We start from the raw sequence: 24,469 nt of genomic DNA on the forward strand, positions 1-24,469 counted from the left end.
TCACTCCTTGTTAACCCAAAAACCCCGTCTCTGAGAGACAAGTCTGCTGTGAAAGAAATTCTACAAAAGAAAAGAGATGACAAGAATTAGAAGTAGCTGCGTTAACTGTCGTTGCTACCCTTTATGTCGATGTCCAATCAGTGTTGGATGAAGTCCACTGAAGCGACGCGTTTCTCAGTGCGTACGATATTGACTGAGAAACTGATTCTCCTGCTTGCAGAGCCGTGCTGGCAGTGACGTTCCAGGATGCATTACAAGCAAGCTACTGACGCCACAGTCACAGTTCAGTAAAATGTACACTGTAATAATCCATAACTTCCTCTGCATTCATACATCTGGATGCCTTTTAGTTGTTGGAAACGTCCCTAGTTTGCAATACGAGCAAATGGAATAAAAAAAGGTTCCTTTTTGGCTACCCAGGCAAATCAAAGCAGCCTGCAGTTCTTCTTTGCGTCCAGCTATGTCGCTGTCCAATCAAATGATGGCGCTGGATGCAGGAAGAACACATTTTGCAGTTGCACCCCAAAGACACCGAGAACATCGGCAAATGCAGGCATTTTTACACACTGCGGTATATTCCAAGTTCGGATCGAGAGAGATAAGGTTGAAAATCTGCGAATTGTCCCATGGAGGTAATTGTCAATGTGTAGTTTATTGTCCTCACAATGGGCTGCATGTAAACAATAATTTAAAGACATGAAATTGACTTACGAATCACTGACAACATAATTGCATATTACGATTTACAATGTAGATAATCACAAAACTAATGCAACGGTGGACGACAATTCCAGCCTTGAAATCCGTTATACCAATAACACGGACTAACTGATATCCTATTGTTCCAAAAGACCACGATCAGTCTGACGGATCAGCCAAACACTCAAACATGAAAGGAAGATGGGAGAGTTAAACATTGAAAGCCGATCATAGAAGTCTTAAAAACATAAGCGGGGAGAGAGATATATACGGCTCTTATCTTGTCCTCCCTCAGGAATCTGGCTGCGTTCCAATGCACACATCCCTTCCAGAGGTTTAGCACTGAATAAGACAGAGAGGCCGGCTTTGGTGGACCACAACAACCCATGCTGTCTAAGCTGGGACCTGGTGATCCAGACATGGTAAGTGGGATGAGAGTCAGCGTGCTACTCCACCCCAGCGGGGCAGCTACCAGCATCCCAGGTGGGGTGAAGAGATGGGGCTGGGTGGCTTATGGGTAGTGAGAGAGATGTCACTGACCACATTAGTCACCATGAGAAAGCCGGCCATGAGTCAGGAAATCTCCCAGTCTCATCCATCACACCCCCCCTTAACCCACTTTCCTTCCAGTCCAGCCACTTCGGCTTTTTTCTGCGAGCTCTCCTACCCAACCTTTGCTGCTGACAGAGTGTAACTTCGTCATCCTTCTTTTGACGGCGATGAAAAGGAGAAGCGGGCACACAGATAATTGTTTAGTGCTGGACGGCAAGAGATGAGAGCGCGTCGAGATTTAGGGCCAACGAGGGAAACGGCTAGGAAACGGATTTTACATTCGGAGAAAATAAATATAAGTTTGTTGAGTCTATGTCCCCGCAGGGAGACAGAGGAGATAACACAGTGATGGAGTGTGTCTAATTTTCACACCAGATTCCCCACGGAGGTGTGTGGAGAGAGGTCCTTTGAGCTGGTGAGACTGCTGTGGGGTGATAATTGATGATACGAGAGAGGTCTCGCTTCTCAAAAAAGGCTGCTGGCTTAAAAATCCTGGACAAGGTTTTTGATTCACCGCTGAGACAAAAAAAGTGTGTATTGCTAGTTCAGCTGTGGAGGCGAAGCTATTGATGAGTGATTCTACACTGTACTCACCAAGTTAATAGCTGAGATCTTGGGAATCGAGCAAAAGTGCAAAAATAAAGGTCCAATAGGGGTTTAGATTGTAAGTGTAGCTGTGGTAGAGAACATGTCAACCTTTGCCACCCTGCCGTATAGTCGATGCAACATGATCCAGGCAATCTGTGTGAAAACATGGTGTGACGGATCGAATTTCTGTCTGCTGTCACAAGGTGATGTCGAGGGGGTGACTCAATGACTCACCTCATTAAAGATTTTATTGGATAATACATTTGATTGGGCCAAATAGGAGAGGCAAAGCAAAAGCTCCTCATCAACTCCTTTTTCCTGTTAATTTCACGGCTGTTGGCATTTGATTCAGATTTGTGTGTGTGTGTGTGTGTGTCGGGTATACAATTGCAATGGAGAGTGTGAAATGGGAAATTTGTGAATATCTTATGGCGATTTGACTGTATCTGGTCAGTTTTTTCTGATACACTGTTCTCTCTTGGTCAATCAATGTGATAGTAGAAGAAGAAGAAATCAAATCTGTGTCAGAGCCGAGTGTTTTACAGAAGACTTGGGTGTTAATTCAAGTTCACCAGCCAAGGCATCGGGCCCCTGTCGTTCAACAGTCCTCTCTCTTCTGCCACACTCTGGCACGTACATTCAGAACAGCATATGTGTGTTTGCACTGCGCTGGATTTTGTGTGTGATCCATTTGGCTCTCAGTCGCCCCCCCCCCCCCACAGCCTGCTGGCACGCTTCACTCTGTGTGTGTGTGTGTGTGTGTGTGTGTGTGTGTGTGTGTGTGTGTGTGTGCGTAGCTGCAATGCCAGCCTTCGGTTTTCTCGCCGAAACAGACCCCTTATAATCAGAGAGAGGTACATCAGCCACACACACACGACACCAGGCCCAACACAATGGCCGACACACAGGTTCATAACCTGGGAAGTATCCATGGTGGCTTCAACAGGAAGTGCGTTTCAGCTCCTGCCTGTCTGTGTGCACTGCCGGTGCGACTGTTCACCGCAAAGTTATTTTTAATTTTAGGTATTTTTAACACATTTCACAACATTTCTAGGATATAACATGTCAAATAAATCTATGATCCGAATATGCAGTGTCATACAATGGTGGTTGACATTCGGATAACCACACATGGCATCTGAACATCTCGTTCAATAGAAAGAGATGCTGATTATTTGCAATTTATCTGATGACATTCGACCAATGTCCAATGACCAGTGCTGAGAGATATTGTTTTTTTTTTTCTCTGTTCATTTCGCTGTAACTCGGGTCTATTCACGCTCGGCTTGGCAGAGACGCATGAAAACAGACTCATCCACCAGCAAATCCAAAAAAACACCAAGTGTAGGCAGTAAGTAAAAACGAATTAAAGAGAGGTAAAAGCAATGAATAAGAACAAGTGAAACAATGTTTTGCAGCTAAACTGTAGGTTAATTCAGTGACCGACAGTGGTAGTGTGGCCTGAATAAGGCAGCACCTTTTTAAAGAGCTCATTAACGCATCACTATCTACATCTAATTACAAGAGAGGTCACATTTCTGCCCTTAGCTTCTCTGCATCAGCTTCCACTGACCGCACGCAGTCCTGCTGAGCTTATTCACACTGAAAATCCTGCCCTGTTGTTCTTCTGCACTGTGGCTGCTTGCAAGCAGAGTTTTCTGCAGATGTAATATGACCCCCTAACCTTTGCACGCGATATCACGCGTCATCCATCCGGTCAGGCTTCAAGTTCCGCGTTTGCGTGTGACGCCAACGAGAGGCGACTGTTCGTTCTAAACAGGAAATAGTCGACTCCTAAAGAGGTTGGCATGGATACTGCAATAGCATCCGTTATATGAGAACTGGAGGGTGACGGGTGTGCTGGCAGGAGGAGAAATAAATTAGCTCTGAGATGAGATGTTAGGGAGCACAGAGATGATGATAGATGGGCTCCTGGTTGTACTCTTCAGTCCAGCAAAACACAGTGTGGGGCCCCTGGTACATGGTGGCATCTCCAAAGATTGTTGATAGAGAGTACTCCATGCCCCACTGTGACAAAACAAAGATTACATTTTCTTTAGTGGTTTGATTTATAAGCTGTGGAGTTCACACAGCACAGGATAACTCTTTAAAAGCTGAGAGATGTTTCGTCTCTGTTCATTCTGCCTTTGCTGCCCAAGAATAAATCAAATAAATGTCCTCATTTTTGTCAACTGCAACAAAAGGGGTCATTTGTCAGTGCAGTCCAAACTGACCATGACTGGAACAATTCAGTCTCCTGGCTCTAGCTTCTTTCAAAAAAACCATGTTTTTGTTGAATTATTCCTTTAAATTGATGAACCTCTACATGACAAACTCACTACTCAGCAAAGAAACCGACATAGTTAGATGCCCTCTGGGCAAAACATACATACAGTATATGCAGTACACTTAAGTTCACCCTATTTCACTTTGGTGCCAGAGACACACACACACACACACACACACACACACACACACACACACACACACACACACACACACACACACACACACACACACACACACACACACACACACACACACACACAGACAGCCTGAGGATCTCATCATTAGGAGGAGAGGAGGAATGGATCTCAGTTGTCACTATCAGTGTCACAGTCTTCTCCCTCTCCTTCTCTTTCTCATTATTTCTCACAGATCAAGCCCCAGCTACCTGCATTTCTTTTCCCCCTTTTCGTCAATTCATAATGCATCTTCTCCCGCATCTCTCTCACTTGGTCCTCTCCGTCCTCTTAGCGCTCTGAAAGCAGAATGAGTCTATTTGTCGATCTCCTATCGGCGTCCTACTAGATCCCTCCCCTCCCCTCGTTTTCTGCGGCTCTGTTCGCTGCGCTGCAACTTCACCACTTTATATGTTTTATTTATGACTTGCAGTCATGGGAGTGAATGTTTTAGTAGAGGAATTTGTGCACCGTTTCCTGCACTTGGTGGTGGATTATGTAAAACTGATGTCTTTTAGTCACATCAGAAGCATGACTCCAGAGATGCGATTCATAGGCAAAGGTAGCTGGGAAATATCTCTCTCCATAAAGTCTAAAATACGCCCAATTATTTCTTTTGTACATATTTTTGAGTTAAAACCCAGATGAGACAAACCCCCCCAAAGAACATAAAGTAGTACACATTATGAAGAAAGGAAAAATGATCTTTAAATATTCACTTTGAGCTTCCGATAGAGCTCCAACATCGGCTTCGACTTTATGGCAAGCTTGGCACTACTGTCTTCTGTTATTGTCTGTAGCTGATACACGTAACACGCCACCCAATAGTTAGACTCTGTACCCGGGACACGCTGGCCATCGGGAAGAACCCCGAACGGCCGATCCACTCCAGGCCGAAACCGGCCGGTGGTCAGAGAGTTTATTTTTCAATTTCTGATGTCAGTAACTGTAGAGGCCTCGGCTTGAATTTGAATTCGTCCAATACTTTTTTGACCAAATACCTGCGAAACATGAGAAGTTATATGGAAGATAAGTAGTAAAGAAAGAGAAATAGTTCAAACAAATGCGTGTGAAAGCAAGATGTTGGCCACAGTGCGTCTCCATCTTTAATGTGCCCTCGCGCTGTCGGTTTAGCCTCAGCATAATCACTCTGAAGAGATGGGGAGGAGAAAGGGAAAGGAGAGGAGGACATTTTGACATGTCACATGAGGAGTAGCACAGGTGCAAATAATAAAATGAATGACGGCTGCATGCCGGCCCACTGTCGCACTGTCACGGCTTACTGGGACACTTGAATATAATGGAGCCATCATTAAGCTATGAGTAAGAAACCCTCTGCGAGTCAAGATGTCGCCTGTGAAAATGGCCTGTAGCTCTGTGTGCAGAGATTAAAAAGTTCATCAAAGTAAAGTGAAAGGTGTGTCCTCCATGGATTCAGCCAGCCATTGACTTGAGCTGTATACTTTATCATGTGTCGCTGTGTACGATTCTAAAAAACAACAACAAGACTCATACCAGCTGACAGGGTCACCCCTCAACAGCAGGCCAGCCCTGGTGTGTGTGTGTGTGTGTGTGTGTGTGTGTGTGAATGGAGATGTTTCTTCACTCACTCAAACAGTCTGCTGTCATCTGTGTTCTTTGCTTTTCTGAGTTTGCAAAATTACCGGAGCTCAGCAACACATTTTTCACAGCTTTTCACTCTTTATTAGTCTTTTGTGGAGTAGGAAGCCATTTTCTGCTGCCTCTGCAATAAGTGGGGAATTAAATTGAAAGCGTTTGAGGTTGAAGTTTAAACTCAATGTCCTGTAAGACAAGATACTATTCAGTTTTTCAGACACACTGCACACCAAGATGCCCCTTTTTATTTGAGCTGTCCTTCAACCCCTCCTCTCTACTTCCACCTTCACCTTAACATCCGTTTTTTTCTTGTTCCCTCCTCAGCCCCGCTCCATCTTTACGGCCCCCCCCCCCCAGCCTACCGGCCCTCCAGTCCAGCGGGACCATGATGCTCAGCAGCTCTGTGGAGGTGCCCAGCCCCGGCGGGATGAGCGGCCTCGGCGGGCTGAGCGCGGCGGCTCGGAACGTGGTGCGCTCCTCCAGCATCTCGGGGGCCATGTACAGCCTGGAGAAGAGTCCCGGCGGCGGGGGCCCGGACTCCACGTCATTGGCCGGCAACAAGAAGCGGCGATCCAGTCTGGGCGCCAAGATGGTGGCCATCGTGGGCTTGTCGCAGTGGAGCAGGAGCACGCAGCAGCTCAACCAGCAAGGTCAGTGAACAGTTTGAAATGATTCTGTTGGAGGTAAACTCGTAAGATTTCTTTCCTCTACGCTCTCTCTACGTTTGAGCCCCCGTCGAATGCTCTATACCCCAAGATAGCTTCTCTCTTGTCCTTTTTTTGCCACCGTTTCAGCTTTAGTGTGACTTTTTCCTCCTTTTGTCCCTTCGCCCACTCCTTTCCTCATTATCCCTCCTTCCATTCTTCTTTTTTTTTGTCTGCTTCCACTGTTTCCGTCTCCCTTTCTCTTCTGCTCTCCCCAGCTTCAGTTTTGTCTGTTGGCTAAAGCGTGGAGACAACAATCTTTTGTTTCAATTTGAGTTTAAATTTAAAGCTGCAAATCACATTTATTTCCAGTTCTTAATTGGTAAGACATTTAATCATTATCCTGGCTTCGCATTAACATTTCAAAAATACTCCTCGTGCTTTTTAAAATGATGAAATGTTTCCCAATGCAGTGAAATTGTTAAACTAATGCCGACACTGTTTGTTTCAGTGAATGCACAATAACATTAGCATAATCCACTCCAAAGGGTACTCGATGGTGCACTGCCACCTGTAATATCTAATTCAACAAGCTCTTACTGGCTTCACCTTTCGTGGTATTATCGATGTAATTAGTTGTTGTTGTGTGTTTAGCTCTGTAGCAGCTCGTGTGCATGGAGGCTGTTTGTCAATGACAGCGGCTCTATGTTCTAGTGTGCGTCCTGTGGGGTGTAATTACAGCAACTGTGCAGCTGCAACAAAAGTGTCTCTTGCTTTGTGCCTCAGCAGCGTACGCAAACACAGGCACTTCTGGTGGGGAAATAGGAAAAACAGGCCGCACGTGGAGGATTTGGTAAAGGCTGAGAGGCGGGGCCAGGAGGAGCAGGGCATGCTACACATTTCAACGCAGTTAAAGTCTTTAACAAGGGCGTTGTTCAGCTCCTAGCATCCCATTAGCACATTCTGCTTCACCTTCCAATACGTTGAACTGTCACCTTTTCAGAACGCTGTCTTTCTGCTTGCCTGCTCGCTTTGTGGTTGTACAGTATGCACGTCTAATTCTGCGAGAACATTCCGTCTTATTACTGAGGGTTATCTGAGCGTTGCTGCTTCCTGCTTCCTGCTTGTGGAGCAGGCTGGGTACGGTTTAAAAACATGTTCATTGCTGCTTTAGGATACCCGAGTTTCTGTGCCAATACCAACAATGATACCTGGTGTATATAAATACGTTTTTTCAAAAGTAATTTGATAACTCTATCATTATTTCAGTACTTTTTCGTGAACAATGCCACAAATGAACTTCACTATTTTCTAACATTTTACAATTAAAAATACTTAATCAGCAGATTAATCAATCATGAAAATAATCGTATGGAGCACTAAATCTCACACAACAAAAATGCCAGTGGTGACACATCAAAGTCCAAGACTCTCAATTGTGATTCTAAATAAATCGTGTTTTTCTAAATAATTCATTTTAAACTGTGAGCGTATTCTACCTCATTTCCTAAAAGACATTTTATTCTTAACTAAAACAACAATGAACTCAATTTGCAAATATATTTTGCAAACTTAAAACATTAACATTTAATTGTGTCTTCACAGCTACCCAAGATATATGCCTGCGAACGATAGACTGGGATTGGTTAAAATATCTCCTCAAGGAATGAGAAAATAGGTCTTAGAATCTGACAAAGCAAAGTTCAGCGTTAACTTTCAATCCTTGGCAGGTTTTTGCTCCTTCATGCCAATGAATGATCTGAACTTCTCACATAACTTCAGTGTTCACTGGATTTTGAGAATAAATACAACCAGACCATTTAGGTCCGTCTCTCTATTCCTCTCTGACATGGTCCCCGTGTCGCTAATGGGTGATGAACTCAGGGACACATTCACAGGCACACACACACACACACACACACACACACACACACACACACACACACACACACACACACACACACACTCACCTAAATCCTGTTTCATTATGTTGTATCATTACCTGCTTCTGTCTCCCATTTGTGTGAGGATGGCTGTTGCTCCCGTACTCAACACACACACACACACACACACACACACACACACACACACACACACACACACACACACACACACACACACACACACACGCGCGTGCGTGCGCGCACAAAGAGCTCGGTGCACTGAGGCACAGCTGACACTTGTCTGACGCAGGAAGAACTGTCAATATCTTCACCACAGGAGCTTTCATGCCTCTGTGTTCGTGCTGACGAGGAGAGCACAGCGGAGGGAAAAGTGTCGATGAGGAGGCTAGGAGGGGCTGAGGATGTAGAGAAGAGGAAGAGCAGACGAGTGGTGTGTCTAAATTTAGATGTTCTCAGCTGCCAGAAGAACACCTCATGCCTGGAACAAAATCACAGGATCATGCACTGCTCGTTCCTTTTCCATCGATATCACATCTTGTTATAGCTATAGCATCGCGAGATCCCGCATGATAGTTTTCTTGGAACATTTGGGAAAAAGAGTATTGGTATTGGATCTGGACTTATTATAGAGTTCATGTATTTGTATTGGGGGAGAAAAAGGGGGATTGATTCAATCCTATTTTAAATTGTCTCAGGTAGGCTAAAAACAACAACAACAAGGTTTCAAATGATTTAAGTGTAAATTAAATGACGATCCAGGTGTTTTATGTAGATTATTTTACGTAACATCCATCCAACAACAAGTCACTGTATACTCGTTATAAGCTGTTACCGCACAACTTTACTAGGCTGAGTCTGGAAATTGGTTCCCGGAGACAAACAAAGCTGTTTTCTCAATGACCCAGAGAGGCCGAAACAGGCAACCACAATCTGTGGTTTTCCCTACTTTATAATTCATAACCAGCTCGACGGACAGAAGGTCACACAGACAGACGGACAGAGTGACAGGCAAACATTCCTCCTCGCCCGGTCGGGTTCCATTAGGGTCCCTCTACGTGTTCGCTCCTGGCGTTACCGGCCCTATCTGGTCAGCTGTCGCCGCTCCGTGGACCGAGTGACACGCGCATCGATTGGTTGACGGGGCGGGTCGGCCCAGGTGCCGGTCCCTGGCTTCGCTCGGTGGGTCACCTAATAGCCGACAAGCTACTGGATGAATTGGTCCCCAGAGAAGAGATGTGTGAGGGAAGTATTTTAAGTTTAGGGTGCAGAAATGGGAAAAATAAATGGAATTAATTTTGCTAAATAAGAGACAAACTAACCATATGTCTTGTTGCCGTTGATTGATTGATACTATTGAATAACTTGCTGTTGTATGTTATGGTGGTTGCAAAGTGAACCAAAGAGAGACCAAAGCTTCGCCACAAAATCTATTCACTGCATTTATTCTGGTTTCCCAGTCATTATTCTTGTTGCGCCCTTTTATGACTTTTAATATCAGATCACTACCAGTCCTCTATCGAGTGACTTAAAATCATTGTTTTCTGCTCTAAATCATACGATTTATAGTGGATGACTGAAGAGGTATAGAGAAAGTTAGTGAACACTGAGGAGGCTGAAAGAGGCATGAAGAAAAACGACAAAGTGAACGGAGACAGTGGGGTGATATGTCAGCGTCTCGCCATTAAAGGGCTATTAGGAGGTCACGTGGTTATGGTTTTGTTGTTGTGTCAGAGTTCCTGCAGGGTATGTTCTAGCCGTGATCAATTTTGTGAATTGGATCCAGTCAATTTACAACTGTCGTCAGAATCTGTCCCGTTGAACTCTAATGCAAGCAAGGAAGTTTATTTGAAAAAGGAGAATTCCTGTTTTCTATTTGGCGACGCAGCCGTTATCTGTCCTCGGATAGTAGAGCCTTTCTCATCAGAGGTTCTTAGTTGGCTTTCAACTTTTGGTAACTTTGGTTTGATTTTCGTCCGATAATCTGGCCTTTTATAGTACGTAGTCCTCATCAGGGGTGAAACAATACATTCACAATATTTGTAATAATGATGGAATGTATTCAAACTCTCACAAACTTAATTCCTTTAATTAATAAGCTTTTTTCCATTGTTCCATATCCCACTGTACACAAATAGCAAAAATAATTGAGTAAATGTCTGAACTGATTCACAGTATTAGGAACACAAACTCCAATGGAAACATCTGCACACAAATTGACTTTCGATGTCCAGGACAAGAACATTTCTTTAAGACTGCGGCCTTGTCAACATTTTTCGACAGCAACTGCGACCTCTGACAGTTCTTAGTGTTAACGGTCATTCCTCAGATTATTTAGGGCTCGTCAATGAACGGATTGTTTCACAAGTAGTCAGTCTACAAGCGGATTCTAAACCAATAAAAAGCCAAATCTTCGTCAGACGATAGCCGGTTAGTTCCTAGGCTGCATTTCCGCCAATGCTTTCCTTCTCTTCTCCTCTTCTCATGGACCGTTTACCTGCATTCAACCAAAGACTGCTCAACCATGATCAAAACTGCTCGGACTACGAAGGGAAACCAGCACGCTTCCAATGCCAGAATCTTGTCCCGTTGCCCACAGATGCACGTGACTGCAGAAACTGATTGAGATTACTACAGTGTGCTTCCATATTTAGACCCTTTGATATGGGCTATTTTCATGCATTCCTATTAAGACGATGTTTGTTTTTCTTCCACGTCGTGCCTCAGTTTTCCTGACGTAATTCCATTCACGGCCTCGACTCCCACTGTGCCGTTGCCTCATTATTCTGGGTTTTGTAACAGGCGAGTGTTGAGGATGGCACTTTGATCTGCGTTCTATTTAGTACCTGCTATTATTTCCCAGGTCTAACGGGTGAGTCACTCCGCCGCTGAACACGGCCTCATCCTTGACTTATCATCTCAGTGCTCCATTTAGCTCTCTAAACCCACTCAACACCCATCCTCTTTATTTTCTCAACCCTCCCTTTTGAATTCCTTTCAAATGCTCTTCATTTTAAATCTTTCCGTCTTCTTTGTGTATATTTCTGTGGTGATGCAGATACTGTTGGAAATAAACCAGAGACACTGAAAAGAAGCAGACACAGGGAAGGAAAAATGTGACACAGGAAGAGAATACTTGTTTGTTTTGCTGTTTGAATTGATTCCAACTTTGTCCTGAGACCAGTAGCAGACACATTGTCAGACAAATATCTGAGTTGGCAGACTGGAACTGCACTTCCAACCTGGGAGTGTGAAGAGGCTTTCACCATTGCCGTTAATGTTAACGTGCTTCTCTTTTATTTTGCGTTTCAATAAAATAGCACAGGTGTTTCTGTTTTTATTTGCCTGGCTGTGAAAAAAACCCTGCTTCATTCAGTGCCACACACCAAAGTGCAGTGCCATGAATTTTGTTCTGTTTTGTTGCCAAATACAAGGAACGAAATCCCTTTTCTAAGCTTTGTTTCTGTGTGTGTGGGAGCACATTTACCGAAGCGATGCAGCTTTCTCTACTACAGAAACTCGTCCAAAACAGCTTGGGGTACAATGTGCTTACGTATGCTTGCAACATAAATCATGATATCTCACTAATTCTGTCATTCACAGTCCCAGCGATGGCGTTTCAGAGTTTTCTGTCTTCAGCTTACGTTCGCCCACAGTTCTGTTTATTACATAAATAAGCAAAAAGACGTGCTGATACTGTTGACGGTACAATGTTTAGCCAAAGCTCTGCTTTGATCAGTTAGCCTGAACTACAGTGTACATGAAAGGTCTTTCTAGTTCCCTAAATACTTTCAATCATGTTTTGTATATTGTACATTATGTTGCCATATATTTTAATTGTCCTTTGTGATATTTTAGCACATGAAAGTGACGAGGGAGGTTTTGGCAGGAGAAAGAATCCCAACAATAACACAGTTAAAGTTCCCAGAGGAGTATGTCCACTGGTCGAAAACAGTGGGCCCCTATGTGTCTCCTAGACCAGAGACTAGACCTGGCATTGGAGCACTCGGTGCTCTTTCAGGGTGACTCACTCGTGCCCTCCTGAGTCACAGCAACACACTTTAGGAATTTTGGAGAGCTCACGCCGATCGGGCCCTTCGAGGGAAAAGTCGTACCTAGAGGGAATTTCACACATATCATGACAGCTCAGGAACGGCTTTTGAGCAAAATGAGCAACAGTGGATACAAAGCAGCGGATCGTTAGAATAGCGACACTGAAAGTCGTTGAATCATCCGACCTGTGGTAACTGTGCTTTCATAATAATAGCTATTTCACAGGAGGACTACACATGATGGCTATTTAGTCTCGCTATGACTACTGGAAAAAATACTCTGAGTCTTTTTGAGCTTTGTAGTCTCCCTCACCCCACCTCGATTCTTTTTTTTTTAAGCATATTGAGTCTCTGGCTCTCCTGACACACACAAACTGAAACCTTACTCGTGTCTCTGAAAGCTTTCTCTTCCCCACCGGTGCTTTTAGGGGCTACCAAACACCAGCTAAGCTGACCTGCGATCAGCTTCCCTCCACTCCCCCGTCGCCCTCTTTGTGTTTCCTCCAGCTCACTGACATCTTCATTTTCTCTCTGCTATCTTTCCTCCCTTCATCTCCATCTTTTCTTTGCTCTCCACTGTCACTCAGAGCGTCTATCATGTTTTCCTGATCTCGCCCACCGACTCCTCCATGCTCCACGCTCTATTCTTAGCCAGACAGACGAACCGTTCAACTGTGAATGTCTTCCTTTGTGCCTGTATACCTGCTATTGTGTGCATATACATGTGTCTACAGGAAAAACACAGCCTTTCAACAAAGTGTGAAATTGTAAGGCACTGCACCTTCAATCTGAGGCAACCTTTATATTTAAAGGAAAATCTTGACATTTAAAAAAAATATATTTGCTTTTTTGTTGTTGCTGAGAGTCACACGAGAGGATTGATACCAGTCTAATGTCTGTATGTTAATATGAAGCGACCACCAGTTAGCTTAGCTTAGCTTAGCATAGCATAAAGACTGGAAACGGGGAAACAGCTATAGCCTGGGTCTGTCCGAAGGTAACAAAATCCACCTACCAGCCCAGCTGAAGCTTAAGAAGGCACTTCCTGGTGTCTGTTTTGTCACTGTGAGGTTGCAAGTTGGAGTCTGGCCACTCCAGCATTTAAGATGGCTGAAGTTGAAGGAAGTTGTAGAAACCGCAGTTTCTAGTCAGACAGAAGAGGCAGAGAGTTACTAACTAACAGTAAGCATGCAGTTAGCAATAAGAGAACTTTCCCCCCCTCTTTATTTAAATTCTGAATGAGTGAAATGATGTACTAGTCCTTGCGTGTCCTGCCTGGCTAGCATGTGAGCTTGCAAGCCACAGTTCCCCACCTGCACTAAGGGTCTAGAACCACATAATTTACATAATCTACTGCAACCAGCCAATTCACTAGCTTAGGCCCCCACCTCGGCCGGAGCGAGCCTTCGTCGGTTGTTTGGAGTGTGAGGAATGGTTGATGGAGATTTGGCCTGATGCGGTTTGGGGGAGGCTTAGCTGAGGATCCACTGTGGCTCCCGGGCCTTGCAGAACCCCCAAAATAAGCCTGTGCGCTGGTCGGCAAGATCGAGTGAGGATTCGTGGGTCTAAAGACGGCATTGGATATGGCCGAACCGATGTTGGACGGGTGTCTGCAGGAGAGCTGAACTCCTGGAATGGGAAACGAGAAAGCCATGGCATTGCGGTGGCCCAGACGTGAGCTGCATCGAGGAAGCGCCCTTGGCGGACGGATGTCGCGCGTCATTTGATGATTGGGTAACCGACTGCTAGGTTGTCAGGAGTTTAAGGGATGGACTTGCTGGGCCATCCGCGGCCCCACGTGATGCTGTGGCTACTATTGGTCTGATTTCATAGCATTTCATAGCAGAACGACTTGGCATCTGCTTGCAAGATCCGAGGCTGGTCTACGGACAACGTCGGTCATCGTGGAAACCCCCAAAAGACGGCAGAGGGAGCGGCCTCGTTGTTGGCCAATTGTGTGGGTCCATCGCTGGAAGCTTTTTTTTTTTTTTTTCTTCTCTTTCTCTCTTTCTTCTTCCTCCTTTCTTTGCTCTCTTCCTCTCCTTCTCTACTTTGCTGTCTTTCCTTTTCTTCCTCTCTCTCTTCTTTCTCTTCCTTTCTCTCTTACTTTTCGCTTCCTTTCTCTCTCTTCTCTCTTCCTTCTTTCCTCTCTTCTTTTTCTCTCTCTCTGCGATTCATTGTTGCTTGCTGCGTTCAGTGGTTGCGTTGTTGCGTTCAGTGGTTGCGTTGTTGCGTTCAGTAGTTGCGTTGTTGCGTTCAGTGGTTGCGTTGTTGCGCTTAGAGAGGGGGACAGCTTAGAGAGGGGGACAGAGGCAAGAAGACCTGGCAACCCGGTGCCAGAAATCTGCCTAGTGGGAAGAGTATGCGTAGTAGGAAAAGCGGGATAGGGGAGGGGGACAGAGGAGAGGGAACATGGCAACCCGGTGCCAGGAATCTGCATAGAAAAAGCAGGATAGGGGAGGGGAACGGAGGAAAGAAGACCTGGCAACCCTTTGTACGGCAGAAGAAAGGTGGTGTAAGAGAACAGTAAAGGGACAGCTTAGAGGGGGGGACAGCTTAGAAAGGGGGACAGAGGCAAGAAGACCTGGCAACCCGGTGCCAGGAATCTGCATAGAGGGAAGAGTATGCGTAGTAGGAAAAGCGGGATAGGGGAGGGGGACAGAGGAGAGGGAACCTGGCAAACCGGTGCCGACAGCTTAGAGGGGGGGTGCAGTTTAGAAAGGGGGACAGAGGAAAGAAGACCTGGCAACCCGGTGCCGACAGTTTAAAGGGGGGACAGCTTAGAAAGGGGGACAGGAAAGAAGACCTGGCAACCCGGTGCCGACAGCTTAGAGGGGGGGGGGGCAGCTTAGAAAGGGGGACAGAAGAAAGAAGACCTGGCAACCCACACAGTGAGCTTTAGAGATGCTCGTTGGTAGATGTTTGTTAAACCTTTGCACAGAGCCAGGCTAGCTGCTTCCAGTTATTTGTGCCAAGCTAAGCGAAACCGCGTCTGGCTGTGGCCTCAAATTACTCTCCGCAAGAAAGCAAATATGCATATTTCCAAAACTTTTCCTTTCACAGCAACAACTCAAAGCTTGTGCTTTGTTGGAGCTCATGGAGTTGCTATTTCTTCTTTGATGCACTTTACATCATGTCAGTGTTTTACACACCAGAACCTACTCAGGTGTTCTTTCCCCATATATGTTGGGGGGGCTTTTAGCCGATCTGGCAAACCACACTAACAGAGTAAGAGCTCTCAGATTTAGCAACCCGGGTCGAAAATGAGCACGGGCACTTACAGGCACCCCTGCAAGGCTTTAACAGGCAATAAGTGGCAGTGTGTGTCACCGAGCTCAAAAGTGCATTGTGTGCATTTATGAGGGACTGTGTGTAAAAGCCCTATGATCAGGGTATCATTACCACTCCTCTTGATGTAAGAGTGCTGTAAACACACTCTAATACAGAACGCACACACTGCTTACATTTGCCGTATGGTGCTGCTGTGAAAGAAAGGGTGGACTGGAGAGCAGCTTTTGGTGCATAGGAGCAACACACACACTTGTAGTTCCTCCTCAGCCAATGAGAACATATACAGGTTGAGTTCTAAATCTGTGTTATAGAACAGGGTGGCTGCTGCTGCTGCTGCACTGCAGGAAACATTGATTGAGATTTTGTCTGGTTTTGTAAAATGGTATTCGTTCTTAATTCAGACAGAACAAGATAGTGAGATGATTTCCTTTCTGCTGAATGTAAGTTGATTGGTCTGAGGGATTTTCTTGCCCTAAGTTCAATGTTCTTTCTACAAAGGGGAATTGTCTTCATTATTCTGCTTTGTGAAGTGAAGACAAGTAGTTCAATTAGATCAGAAGGAAAAGGAAATATCTCATCCCTCTGGCAGAATTTGGACTTTTAACACATAATAAGACCGTTTGCTGCGGTTTACCAGATATTATTCTGTTGTCTCTTTGTGGAAAGTGATGTTCAGTGCAACGGAAGGTTTTGTGAAACATGTTAGTTTCTACCAATTTGATGTTGTCTGTTTCTTCTCATCTGCATCTCCGGTATAAGTCGTTCGGCCATCTTGCATCATTTGCCCATCATCCTCCGAGTTGAGCAATCAAGAGGAAATCATATCTGAATTGGATTACTATTTTCCTCATTGTCATTAATTGTCATTAGACAGGAGCCCGTGTGGCATATTAACTCGCTGACAGACATCATGCCATACGTGAAGGTTTCAGATTTCAAGAAATCATTTCCCTTGCGGTTCTCTGAAAGACTAATCCCCTTGCATTGACCTCTTCCTGGCTTATGTCCCTGCCTGAGCTGTTAATGTCACTCTCACGCACACAAAGACAACAGGGGGAGATTAGTTTTGTTTATCTCCCATGCATTATCATTAAGGAAAGAGTAACACTTAGGATACTAAGCTCCACTTAACTCCCCATCAGATTTATTTGTTTTTGCACGCTCTCTTAGAGTTGAATAACTGTCTAAGAAAAGTGGAATGCTGGCAGTGTCTCATAAATGGTTGAGTAATAGAGAACAATACTGGTAGTCTGATTTTATTAACTCCAGACAGGGCCAGGCTGGCTGTTTCCCCTTGTTTCCAGTCTTTATGCGAAGCCAACCGCAAGAAATTGAGTTTGGCATACTTTCCCAAATGTCAAACTTTAACACTCGGTTAACCTGCTCCATCAGGACTGTGTGGGTGGGATTTCGTCAATTCGATTGACAGTGGCCAAGCTGTTTATCAGTTGTCATCAGAATCAGATTCAAATGCTGAATTGTGATTGGAGCACTTAATTACGTGACATAACTTTTTCAAACCAATTAAGCCCCGCCCACAACAAACCAGTGTAAAAAGCATCGTTAAAAAAACAGAAATACAGAAATATGTCATGAAAAATAACCAAAACAGTTCTAAAAAAAATTGTGTGCTAACGCAAATTCACACTGCCCACAATAAGAAGCCGGATAAGTAAATCCGTTCAGAGCCTTTAACGGTAAAAAGAAATGTTCTACTTGCTGAACTTGAGGCATTATTTTTGTATTCATGGTACAGAGATGTTGTGTGCTCTTGAGCAAAGCACAGAAAAAGTCAGGCTTCTGATTGTTCACACTGTCATGTTTTAACCAGAGATGTCCTGTCTAGGCTCCCAATGTGCATGAAACAGTTACTATCACTTGGGTGAAGTGGGCTGATGGGATCCTTCTACAGGAAACAATCAGGCGGTAACATCTGGATCTGAGAAGTGAAGCCAATGCAGAAGTGGCTTGAACTTGCATTCTGTCTAATGACCATCAGGGGGCGACTAAAAACAAAGAACAAGTTTGATTGTATGGAAAAAATGACCCTACTTCTGACTTAATATATTACCTCATTAAACATTATATGAACATGAGTTTACAGTCACAATCGCCAGTTTCAAGTCTTCTTCATCACAGCATGATGTTCATTTCGTGAACTATGGTCCCTTTTAGAGTGAAATAGACCATAAAGCAGGGTACGCTTTAGGGCGTGGCTACCTTGTGATTGACAGGTCGCTACCACGGCATTGTCCGGTCTGGAAGTTGTCCCTGTTTACAACTTTCACACTGAGTTTTAACTCCATGAAAGTTAGTTGTAACATTTTGTTTCGCCTAAAAATGTCTATAAGTCACAGTATATATACATATACTCTATACTGTGACTTACTGAATCTTATGTCACTGTACAATGCATGAATGTGGCCCAACATTTACATAATCTCTTCCTACTTCTTCTTCTACCTTGAATCTTCCCTTTGTCCAAATTTAGCAGGCGTCCGGCGGGGAAGACGCCACCACATATCTTTCATCTCCAACATTCCCGCTTAGTTACTGTTGCTAGGCACGGTGGATCGTTGCCGTCACCGGTGCATCCAATAGGCATGTCGGCGCAGCCGGGGAGTCTAAAAACAGCTTTCTATATTACGGCATATAATGAGAAAGGCTTCATCAGTGTTCTCTCCAAATGTCAGAGCAGCTTTAATGATCTATTGAACAGACACACACACACACATACACAGTGAAGCTATACATCATGTGCAATTGTGCATGCCGTCACAGTGTGTGGCTCTTTTCTGCATTGTTGGTGTTGTTTTCAGTAATCCTACCTTTTCTGCGATTAATTCTCTCCACTGAAGCTTTAATTCTCACCATCCCCGTCACTTCTGTCTACCTCTCAGCGTAATCTTGTCACTTGATCTTGCCTTATTGTGATTATCAAACATGTGGCCCGCATGACAGTTTCAATGAATGAGCGTGTTCTTCTGGGACATTGTATTAGCCAACAGGAGACACTTTATATAGCCTTGTAGCACAAAAAAGACCCCCGTCTCCTCAAGCATGGTGAAACACAACAGCTTATGTAATGTTGTTATTTTTGTCATGTATGGCAGACTTCCTCTAATTACTCCTTCCAGGATGTGTGTTGCATTTGACACTGTATATTGGTTCAGCTGGGAGAGGAGAACATACGCTAAATAATTTAGATGGGATGGACCGGGAAAAGAGATGGAAGTTAGTGTGGTAAAGATGGACGGAGAACTTTGAGTAACGGGAAAATAAAAGTGAGAAAGACTTTGGAAATGCAGATAAATGTATATTTATATAGGACGAGGACAGCAATGAAACAAAGAGCAGTAATACATGATGGAAGAGTGTTGTGAGATCCGAAAGACGGAGAAATAAAAAAAGAAGTGGTGGCGGATTGAGGAGTGAGGCCGAGAGGACGATACGAGCGAGGAGAGGCAGAGTGAGGAGGAAAGGCTTATCAGTGAACACGGCAGCCGGGGCTCTTGGTGCAATGCAGACGCATTGCCATGGAAACGAATGGAGGGAAAGCGCAGACGAGGAGGAGGGGATTAAATAGGAAGGAGATCACTGGGGGGGCTGACAAATGAGTATCATGTGGATATGAAGTTAAATTAAGTACAGTTGAGTTGAGTTTACGGTGGGGATGTCCCACTCGTGTGTGTGTGTGTGTGTATGATCTCGCTCTCGAGGTTATTTTCACATTTCACCACCATGATGCTTTTTATCAAACACACTTTTAAGTTGATAATGTTCGAATAACAGTTTTAAAAGCTGTGTTCAGGACCAGCAGGCCCGTGTGGTTCAACTATGAGCCGGGCAGAGTTCACTCTACACCAGTTTGGTTCCTGGTGTCGGTGCAAAGTGCAGAAGTTTCGGTGAAATGTTGCCTCTATAAATAACATGAATTAAAAACTAAAAAAAGTGATGGGAGATTAGGCTGTCTCCATGGCGCCATTTGTCTCAGGTGGTTATTGTCTGGGTCCAGATCTGAGGGCGGGGGTTGTCATGGCAGCAGGAGGGCATGGAATTTGTCTGGGTGTGATGCTGCAAACACACACACACATGTGTATACACACACACACACACACACACACACACACACACACACACACACACACACACACACACACACACACACACACGTGTATATACACACCTACATACACAAACATGTACACACACACACACTCTTTCTTACACACACACACACACACACACTCTTGACTGCAGGATTATAAATAGAAGGCAGCACCTCTCTCCTCATGTCCAACACCTATGGGACCCCATCCTTCTCATCTTCCACTTCACCCATTTCTCCTCAACACTTACTTCTGCTTGTCCTCTCTCTTCTGTTTCACTCTTCATCCCTCTTTCAAAGCCCTCTCCTCCCCCCGAAGTCTCATCAAGTGGCTTTGTTTGCTATCTCTTTATTGCCATAGTGACAGTGGTGATGCGGGGTGTCTGCGGTTGTCATGGCGATGAGATACGGGCACGGCGAAGGATGCTTAATGAGCTTAAAGTTGCTCGGGCTAATCTAATGAAGTGGGACAGCTGTGACTGGGTGTGCACTTAACTGACAACAATAAAGCAACCGCTTGTTAAAAGTCTCCTTATAGAGAAGAAGTGTACGACCGCAAATGCAGTCGCAACAACAACGTAAAGCAGGTGATATTTCCTTGTTCCAGTGATTCACCTCCCAATTAACATGTTAAAAGGAAAACAAGTTAGAGATGTCTGTAAAAGGTTTAAGACATTTTTAAGAATTTAAAACCCTAATGTGCTGGCCTAGAAAGCTCCTGTTAAAGGGAAGTCCTAGAAATAAGACTTTGTGGAGGTCTTTAGGCCTCACAGCCGCGCTCTCCTCCTCCCGTCTGACTAACCTGTCGCCCTGCAGCCCAGGCTGCTCCCGTGCAGTTAGAGTGTAGATGCTGCACGGAGGTGTGAATGTACCGACACTCGCGATACCAACTGTCAGCATGACGTTTGTGTGTGGATGTCTGCATGTGTCTCTATAGATCATTGTGTTGAACGGCTTTGGGAATTGTATGTTTTTATATTGTTGACAGTTGTAGACCTCAGGGAGAATGAAAGTGTTTCTTTCTCCCCCTCTCTTTTACATCCTTTCTACTACCAGCCTCTATCCTCCAGTGTTTTAATATTAACTGCAAATTAGCATTTTTTTCCTCCAGTGAACATATCATTGTGCGTATACATGAATGTAATACATGATTATTTTCATGAATTTTCATCCATTAATGTGATGATTATTTTCTTGATTAATCAGTTTATAAGTAAACTGTCAGTTAAAGTTTTTTATAATTTGCCAGAATTCAAGGCGATGTCTTTTAATCCTTGTTTTTGCAAAACCGTGAAAATATTTTAACTTTAACAATTATCATCAAAAAACATGCATCAGTGTGCGTTTCCCTGAGGTGCATTAGAGAGACGTAAGCCCGCATTGCCTCTTTGGACCTTAAGAACTATTGTTGCAAGAAGGATGGCGAGACAAATATGGGCGTGACGGAAGGGATAAACGAAGTGTTGTCTGAGTGCGCAACCTTCCATGTCACAGCCTGAGCCCAGAGCACTTTGACTGTGTCTACTTTGAACTCGGTGTGTCAAGTCACACAGAGATCCACCGTGTCATTGCTGGGGATGATGCCCTGAAAGCTTCTTGTGGGGTTAGCAGCTCTCCAGCTCGCTCCCGTTCTCCTCGCGTCAGCAGAGCTGTAAAACCTAAACACCCCCCCTCCCTCCCTCCGTCCCCCTCTCAGCTCAGCCTCTCCTAACTTTCTCTCTACCTCACCACTCGCAAACATTCCTCAAGCCACCAATTTGTGTGTGTGTTCTACTTCGCAAGTCAGGCTCAGGAGTCCCCCTAAAAGCTTATTGCGCCCCACTCACAGCACCCATTGTAAAATGGGCTTTACCTGTTTGAAATGGGCCGTAGTAATACCTGTGACGTGAGAGAGATGTTTACAATAGCGCGGGGACGTCCCAGTGGAAATTATATGAGATTGCCTTCTGGCCCGAGTGAACTTGCTTCAAAATAAAAAGTGGAGAGATGGGTGTTCTCAGGGCTAACCTGAATTTGTCTTTATTTCTAGTGAGTTAAAAAAAAAAGAAGCTAACTTTGTGGATATTTATAGTGCAGCCCATCTCACAGACTTAAAAACGTTTGACAGAAACATCCATCTGCGGTCTTCATGAACTCGATGACTAAGAAAGCATTCAGGGAACTGTTTGAGAACTTCTAAATCCTGCCGGTGGAAACATCTGCTTTTATTTTTATATCTGCAGGACAAGATATGTGGGGACTCCGATCTTTTCATAAAAACCAATTTGTGCCTGAATGTACATGCAGCATGTCCCCATGAAATGCTCATCATGCAGACACTGTGGTCCTGTGTAATACCTGACCTGCTTATCAGACAGCTCTACGACTTCCTCTGATTACTATGCTTAGTGGATCATCCTGCTGAAACTGTTGTGGCAAAATGACGAGAAGAGACGGCGAACTGGCGCATGCAACCAGCGGGTAGTGTTTTAATAAGATCAAGCCAACATCAACCAGTTCAGTATATTGAAACGACTCCCCTGTACTGCTTTTCACAGATCACTCTTATCGTCAACATTCACGCCTCCTTTGCTGTGCTCACCTCTCAAGAATGTTGTTTGGTTGGTGCCCCCGTGTCTGCCCCTAATCTCTTCTCAAGAATGTTGTTTGGTACCAGAATATGTGTTACATATTAACTGTTTACTTGTGATATGAGGTTTTACGTCTCAAATGATTCTGGATATTTTGACATAAGAGGAACACTCGTGTTTACTGCAATCATGGAAGTTAAGATTGTAACAACAGTTGGATTCACAAGTTATATGATGGTTTTCTTCAACAAAACAAGGTCGCTTAAAGCCGGAGCTGTGGCCTCTGTGTTGTTGTTTTTTTCAGAAGGCGGGACGAAGAAGCTTCGCAGCACCATCCGACGGAGCACGGAGACCGGCATCGCGGTGGAGATGAGGAACCGAGTGACACGGCAGGGCAGCAAGGACTCAACTGACGGCAGCACCAACTCAAATAGCTCTGATGGAACGTGAGTACCCGACCCAGCCATTCGTCCACTCGTCCATGCGTGGACAGTGTCCCATTATTCTGTTTCTTCCCCGCTCAGGTTTGTCTTCCCCACCACACGCCTGGGGCCTGAGAGCCAGTTCAGTGACTTCCTGGATGGACTAGGCCCCGCTCAGATTGTCGGCCGGCAAACACTAGCTACACCCCCCATGGGTAAGCCATTAAAGAAGTAGACCAACAACATCATCTTTTCCTCTTCAGTCCATCTCATTACTGTCAAGTATAGTTTGTGTCTTCCAGAGATTTTACGAGATGCTTTGCACTCATAGTTTTTGTGGCCTTAAGTACAATTTTATTACGATTTACAGGAAATGTCTCTAACGATTACTGTAAGGGCAAGATTTAGGTATATTAAACAATGCAAAAACAATCATAGGTAATTAAAGATGTAATGCACGAGAATCTCAATATTGTTGCAGGATGACAGAGAAGATAATCTACAGCCTTATACGAACATATTCACTGTGAGATGCGCAGCAGCATCTAAAAATACTGCACAATACGAGTGTAGTCACTCAGCACGGTGAAGTTATTCCTGCATGAGGTATGAATCTTTCATGCAAAGGTCATCGCTTGTGAGAAACAACAGAACAGAGCACTGCGCTCCAACATACCTGGTTGTGAAGACATACGTACAGCTCTGTGTCGCCCTCTGCAGTTAGATATTGGCCATTGCAACATCAGTGAAGCAATGTTTGGAGTTTTTCATTGTGATGTTACATATATGTCTCTTGGATTATTAGACATGGTGTGTTGTCCCTCTACAGGGGATGTCCATGTAGGCATGGTAGATAGAGGAGGGCAGCTGGAGGTGGAGGTCAACCAGGCCAGACGGTTGACCCCCAAACCGGGCTCCAAGAACATCCCAGGTACTCTGAGCTGCCTTCACCTTCTGCGCTAAAACCTCCATCGACTTGGCTCTTTTGTCCGATCTATCTGATCACTGTGTTGTCTTTCGTTGCTTTGCCTGCAGCGACCTACGTGAAGGTGTATGTGCTGGAGAATGGCCTCTGCTTGGCCAAGAAGAAAACCAAAGTAGTGAAGAAGAATCTGGACCCCACCTACCAGCAGGCTCTGTTGTTTGATGACAGTCCTCAGGGCAAAGTCCTACAGGTATGGCAGAACTCTGACTTCTAAAATGTCCCATTACCTGGACTGTATGTGTAATGTATTCTCATCTCTCCCTCTAGGTAATAGTGTGGGGGGATTACGGGCGTATGGACCACAAGTGCTTCATGGGAATGGCCCAGATCCTTCTCGAGGACTTGGACCTGTCTGCCACAGTCAGCGGCTGGTACAAGCTGTTCCCTACCTCCTCTCTGGCAGATCCCAGCATCGGACCCCTCACCAGACGCCTCTCCCAGTCCTCCCTGGAGAGCGCCACCAGCCCCTCGTGCACCTAGACACCTAGTAGACACCCACAATGCACGGGCACAGGCAGAGTCATGCAGACACGGACACACGTACTGTATATACACGACGACTGTAAGCGTCGTAAGAC

The 24,469-nt window shown here is 44.8% G+C and overlaps 1 protein-coding gene across 1 annotated transcript; it reads left to right on the plus strand.

Annotated features, from left to right (window-relative positions):
- Nucleotides 1–6,303: 6,303 nt before the first annotated feature.
- Nucleotides 6,304–24,371, plus strand: rims3 (regulating synaptic membrane exocytosis 3; the record flags this gene model as incomplete). Its single annotated transcript, XM_079288591.1, has 6 exons — nt 6,304–6,568; nt 22,789–22,930; nt 23,009–23,121; nt 23,736–23,837; nt 23,942–24,081; nt 24,159–24,371. The coding sequence occupies 6 exons, from the start codon at nt 6,304–6,306 to the stop codon at nt 24,369–24,371; spliced, it is 975 nt and encodes a 324-aa protein (XP_079144717.1).
- Between the last annotated feature and the right edge of the window lie 98 nt (nt 24,372–24,469).

Source organism: Melanostigma gelatinosum, assembly GCF_949748355.1.
Source record: "Melanostigma gelatinosum genome assembly, chromosome: 17".
In the NCBI taxonomy this organism is placed as follows: Eukaryota; Metazoa; Chordata; class Actinopteri; order Perciformes; family Zoarcidae; genus Melanostigma; species Melanostigma gelatinosum.